Source organism: Zingiber officinale, chromosome 9B (assembly GCF_018446385.1).
Source record: "Zingiber officinale cultivar Zhangliang chromosome 9B, Zo_v1.1, whole genome shotgun sequence".
Classification (NCBI taxonomy): domain Eukaryota; kingdom Viridiplantae; phylum Streptophyta; class Magnoliopsida; order Zingiberales; family Zingiberaceae; genus Zingiber; species Zingiber officinale.
The window spans coordinates 95,977,569-95,983,987 of NC_056003.1; the positions used below are offsets into that span (position 1 = coordinate 95,977,569).

Below are 6,419 nucleotides of genomic sequence, written 5' to 3' on the forward strand. Positions count from 1 at the left end.
TCAAAATTAACCTCCAAGAATTGGCATTTGAAATCCTCCACGAAACCTTTTTTATAGGCTTAAGTTGTGGTTGAAAATCACCCAACAATTGATTTCTTATCACCATTAGTCGATTGCTCTTTCGTAATTTGAACATTGCACCTATAGAACGACTCTTCCAACTCCGCATTAACGATAATATTCGATTGGTATACCTTATCGCTCGACTATTGGATCAACATTTAAGCTTCTGAATCAATTGAGAAATTTTCTATTTGTTGTAATAGTGACATCTAATCGTCTCCATCAATTGACAAATTATCACTAGACGATGGCAAATAGTTATTCATGATGCTTTGTTTGATCGTTCGTGAGTGCTCGTGATCTACAATGATTTATACAAAACGGAAACAAATTTATACAACATCAAAGTAAAGACAAGCACATAGATAAATTAATTTAATGTGATTCGGAACCCCTGGTTCCTACTCCACAACCTACATTCCTACCAAAATCACCAATAACTTCCTCTTTACCAGATAACTTCTAGCGACAGAGAAACTGATGCAGAAGGATTCATTAGATTTTTTTTTATTCTTAATAGTAAATTATTCTTTTTTTGTAATTTTTAGAGTTTTTTTTACTATTTTAGGTATTTTTGATCATTTCTATATTTTACATTTTAGGACTTTTAATTCGTTTAAAACTTTTAGGATTTGAGTCTCTTAGGATTTTTCTTTTCTAGTGCATCTTAAAGTTTTCCATCTATATAACAGTTTGTATCCAGCCAGACCCAGAAAACTGAGGACTTCTTATAATGACTTCGGTTGCTCTCAACCGGTGACAGCCTCTACCTTCTATGGATCTACTGATATACCTCTATTAGAGATAATGTGTCCCCAAAAATCCCACAGAAGATAACCCAAAATATACATTTACCGATCTTCGTATAAAGATATTCTCGACGAAAAATCTCCAGAAGTATGTGAAGATATTGTTCGTGATCCATCTCATATCAGAAATTTATCAAAATATCATCAATGAAGACAATGACAAATGATTCGAATACTTTGGGAATACCAAATTCATCAAGTCCATAAAAATATCTGGAGCATTGGTAAAGTCAAATGGTATTATTTGATAAAGATTTATCTAGATGATCAACATTCTTAAGCCCACTTCTCACGGAAAAGAAAATCCGCTTAATTACAATGCGCCACATTTGAAATTCAAACATAAACATTAAATCCTTAGTTATCAATGGAAGAATCTAACTATCACAGGCAATCTGGACAGTGTAATTAATCTTAATTCAGAACATAATTAAACCCAAAAGATTCAAATCATTTATCTTTTGTCTTTTTGTCAACGAGCAAGTAAAGACTCATTCTAGTTCTTAAAATTAACACTGCTCAAGTTCAACATCCACGCAGGTGGCAGAAAACAAGCTAATTAAGCTGAACAAAACGAGGCTACCACACATATAGCTAATTAATTAATTATTTATGCCTCGCCTCGCCTATCGTTCATTTTATTCTTTTGTTATTTAAAAGCGATCCATTCATGCATGAATGGTTCGTCGTGCATCTACCAACGTAACTAATTAATTCTTAGTCACCATGGCGATCTTCCTGTTCGTGGGTTCATCCGCCGCCGTGATGCTACTAGTATCGTTGTGGCCCCTGTTGACGATCACGACGCCTTTGGAATTGGCGGTGTTGGTGCCGGTGGCCCATATAGGGCAGCTGTAGATGACGACGTTACGGTCGCTCTGCAGGACGAGGATGAAGTTGCCCTCCGGGCCGCTGGTGCCGCTCGCCCAAATAGCGTCGTTGCCGTTGCTGTAGATGACGAGGTTGCCGTCGGTCTGCATGCGCAGGACGCAGTTGTAGCCTTGGTTGTAGGTGCCGGAGGACCACACGGCCAGGCCGCTGTCGTACAGCACCAGGTTGCAGTCGGGCTGCATGACGAAGGTGTAGGCTCCTTGGTTGAGGGATTGGCCGCTGTACAGCGTGCCGCCACCGTTGAGTACGCTGTCGGCCACCGAGAAAGGCAGGAGGAGGCCGAGCAGGACAGTAACAGAGAGCATGACAAGGGAAGCCATGGTTATACTACGAATATATCACTCACTTCGGTCGAGTGATTGCTTGTTTAGAGTATCATGCAACTCCCATCTACTTATAGACCAGGATATACGTTGTTATTTAATTTAATTTAAGGATATTGTTAAATGATCAGAATCTGGCCAGCTAGAATATATACATGCATACATATACATGGATATTTTAGTAATTTCATATGACCACATTAATTATATGCATGTCCATGTATGTATTTTAATTAGGAGATAGAGATATCTAACTGGCCAAATTCTGGTCAGCAAGATTTACTCTTAATTTAATTTGAAAACGTCATTTTTTAATTTCAAGATGCCATCTTTTTCCAAAAATATTTTTTTATTTCTGTTGGTTCGTAAATAAATGTGGTGCATGAAAAAAAAAAAGGCATAAATAAATGTTCATCGAGGCACGAACTTATCTGCCTCCTTTTTTGGTGGACAATAAGCCATAGTCGTGCTTAAATTTCCAAATACTTTATTCGTGGAGAAGTGTGAGGCTGTGAGCCATCAAATAATTTAAATTGCAACGGATCCGTCAAACTAATTGTTGCTCATCTCTATGATATTTTCCACGTGCATGATCGATCGATCTTGACCGTCCATTGTATTGGCTTAGCTGCGAAATGGCGTGTAACTCTAGACCATAATTGTCGGATTAGCACGTGATCGGATTCCGACCCAGGAAAAGATATATAAATGGAACCCGTATATTTCTGCACGTGGCTGAAGTGGCGATCATATCTGTAAAGATAGAGAGTTTTATTTTAATATTTACAAATCTTAAACAGATAATATATATTTTCATCTTCAAACTATTTTCTCCTTGCTTTACTTATCGATAAATTTAAAATATGACTTATATATATATCCTTCTTAAAAATATTAATATGTGATAGTGTGTTTTATTAATATTCACAGTTACTTTGAGATGGTAATAAATTGTTAGTTCTAGTTGGCTTGTAAAGATGATAATAAATAAAATAATATATATTTTAAAAAAATATGAAGAAATAGAAACAAAGTAAATTAGATTAATAAAAAATTCTAAAATTTTGTCAGTTAAGTTTTTAGATATTGACAGTATTACATTCTAATTTTATATTATGTTTTATGATTCCTAATGTATAAGAATATTATTACTAGTTTAAAAAAAATTATTGGGATCTTATCCTATCCGAAAATTGAATAGATAGATGTTGAGGACATGACGCTCTTACTGACCTCCGGTGGATTTTACTCCCGCCTGCAACACAAGCAGCGTCAGTGTCGAGTCAGGGAAGGGGTCCCGGCGATGGTCCTCCGATGCTCAAGTCAGTCTCCAGTGAAGCAAGAAGAAGCAAGAGACGAGAACTGTAGCGCAACTGTGGAAATCACGTGTAAAGCAAACTTTCGTCAATGCTTGCACCTCCCTTTATTTAAAGCTCCTATAGCGCACGTGCACGCTTCCCAAGATAGGCACATTTCTCAAAACTTTTCTTGAAAAGATGTGTAAGTAAAGTGTCCCTGACACAGTACCTTAACGGATAGAGCATATCTCTGAAGTGACAATGGAAGCTTCCGCCGTGCGATCCTCTATCTGACCATGTCACCTATCAGCGGCACTAGCTCCCAAAAGGATGTCGCAAGATATCCTGTTGTGCTTTCTGCCTGACCGAGCAAAATGGCCGCTCGGTCGAAATTTCTTTGTCCGTGTGTTGTCCATTGTCGATCCAAGCAGGATAGCCGCTCAGTTGGAGTTCCACTGTCCAAGTGTTATCCATCGCAGACCGAGCGGGATGGCCGCTCGACTGGAAGTCCACTGTTCAAGTGTTGTCCGTCGCAGACCGAGCAGGCTAGCCGCTCGGTCGGAAGTCCACTGTCCAAGTGTTGTCCGCCGCAGGCCGAGCGGGATAGTCGCTCGCCTGGAAGTCCACTATCCAAGTGCTGTCCATCGCGGGCCGAGCAGGATGGCCGCTCGCCCAGAAATCCATCGTTCGCATGCTCGGCTGATGTTGAATCTGCTGCTCGGCCGAGCGGAGGAGCCGCTCGGCTCAGCTTCTGCGCGTCGTCCCTTGAGCATCGGTTTGATTACTCCTTGTGTTGAAGACGGTGGGTGTTGGTGCAGTGGGGCCGGCAAGAGGGTGGTGAATTGTCTGCACAATAAGAATACCCTTCTCATTTCTTTCAACTCAAAAAATGTAATAATAATAAAGAAATAAACTAACAGAAATAAAGAGGAGATAGAGAATTTAACTTTGTTACAACCCAGAGAGTTATTAATCCAAGGCGATGAAAAAGCTCAAAAAGATCTCCTTTTTTGAAGACGGAGAAGCCTTTTACACACTAAAAGCTCTTACAAGTTGCTAGGAAGTTGTTACAGAGTTGATTGATTAATTTCCTAACTCCAGGGGCCTTTATATAGCTCATGGAAATTTATCCCGAGTGTTGAAGGTGCCTCCAAGAGGGTTGAGGGCGCCTCCAAACAGTTTGACCGGATAAAGCTCTATCTGGTTGCAAACGGTCACGAAGACCGGGTCTAAGGCGCCTCCAATGCCCTTCAACCTGCATGGTATAAATACTATCTTCAACCTGCATGGTATAAATAGCTTCCAGCTTCTCTTTTTCCTCTTCTTTCGAAGCTCCGATCGGTTGGGTGATTTCAGCCAACCGAAATAGGGCTCACCCGAAACCAATTTCTGGCCTTCTCCTCGAGCAGGCTTCCGACCCGGCTTCTCGTCGCTCGAATGCCGCACACGTTCTTCTCGTCCACCTGTGCATTCTTCCGCAGCTCTGTCTTTCTTCAGACGCACCGAGCCCGTCGGCTCCCTTCCCGTGCCGTCTTCTCGCTAGCTGCATCTTCCGCTTGACTTCTTGCGCTCCTAAGTTCCTGCACACTTAGACACAGGGATCAAATAACAAGTATGACCTAACCTAACTTGGTTGATCACATCAAAACACCCACGGGGTCCAACAATCTCCCCCTTTTTGATGTGCATCAACCCAAGTTCAAGTTAGGGAAACAAAATAAATAAATAGTAATTTATAGAAATTACTAAACTAACATATCAAGCATAAGGATTGCAATAGAATTTGCAACGCAAGATTTTAAGTAAAAAAATATTAAAAATTCCTCCTAAACTTGTATCTATCTTCCTCCCCCTTTGATCACAGCAAAAAGAATGGGGTAATAATTATCAAGGAAATCCAAGTGCAGCATTTTCAAAATGATTTCTAAGAGAGAAAAAAACTTTTTTTTTTAAATTTTCTAAGTAAAACTTAGGTAAGACAATTTTTTTAAGAAAAAGATAAATACACATTTCTAACTTCAAAAAAGATTTTAACTAAAAAAAAATGTTATTTGAGATTTTTTTTAAGTAACAAATATTTTTCTTAAGAGAAAAAAATATTTTTGAATAATTTAAAAAAAATGTTTGAAAAACTTTTTAAAGTATTATTTAATTCTAATTTTAATGTTTTTACCAGAAAGTTAATTAAATATTTTATTTCGATATTTTGGCTTCCAGGTCGTGGCGAGACACTAGGCCTTCTTGATTATTGGAGCAACAACCACTTCCTTATACAAAGCCTCATAAAGAAATTTTAATGTTTAATTTTCTCACTGTAAGCTCTAACTTAAAAAAAAATTAAACTAGCAAAGATTTTGGAACCCAGTATATGTTCCTTCCTACTGGATTTTTTAAGAACTTGGGGTACATAACTTTTGGGAACTTTTCTAAGTTGACCCTGGTGTTTTCTAATATACCAATTCAATTTTCCATAAATTTTAATTTTTTATTTTGGAAATTTATTTAGGCATGCATGATCATTTTTTAATTTTTTAATTTCAATTTTCAATTTTTCATATTATAATTTCAAATTATCATACATTTCTAGAGGGCATGCTTTTGATAAGTTTAATTTTAATTCAGCATTTTCTTTTTCTAATTTTGCTAGATCTTTTGTAAGTACTTTGATAAATTGAAAGGACTGAGTAGGGGTTAGAGCACGTACCTTACTTACCTCACTTGGTGATGCTCCCCCTTCATCGTAGCTTTTTTCTTCTGATGATCCTCCCCCTTCATCTATGCTCATCTCCGAGCTGGTTTCTTCAAAAAGATGGTTGGCCATCAGTGCTAATCCTGAGAAGGCTTCGACTTCAAATTCCGAGGATGAAGATTCATCCCATGTAGTCTTTAAACTCTTACGTTTGGAGGACATCGGTCTTCGAGACTTCTCCTTGTCCCTTTTTTTTTTTAATTTGGGGCAGTCATCCTTGATGTCCCCTTTTTCGTTACAGTTGTAGTATCGGACTGTCCTTTTGTTGCGTTGATGCTTCTTCGAC

General features: G+C 38.4%; 1 protein-coding gene across 1 annotated transcript; it reads right to left on the reverse strand.

Moving 5' to 3' along the window:
• Positions 1–1,372: 1,372 nt before the first annotated feature.
• Positions 1,373–2,113, reverse strand: LOC122025092 (mannose-specific lectin-like). The gene has a single exon (XM_042583852.1). It carries the CDS (start codon positions 2,081–2,083, stop codon positions 1,583–1,585), a length of 501 nt encoding a protein of 166 aa, XP_042439786.1. The 5' UTR covers positions 2,084–2,113; the 3' UTR covers positions 1,373–1,582.
• Between the last annotated feature and the right edge of the window lie 4,306 nt (positions 2,114–6,419).

What these genes read in the sequence shown, in the direction of transcription:
- LOC122025092 (XM_042583852.1), bottom strand. Translation starts at nt 2,083, where the DNA reads ATGGCTTCCCTTGTCATGCTCTCTGTTACTGTCCTGCTCGGCCTCCTC.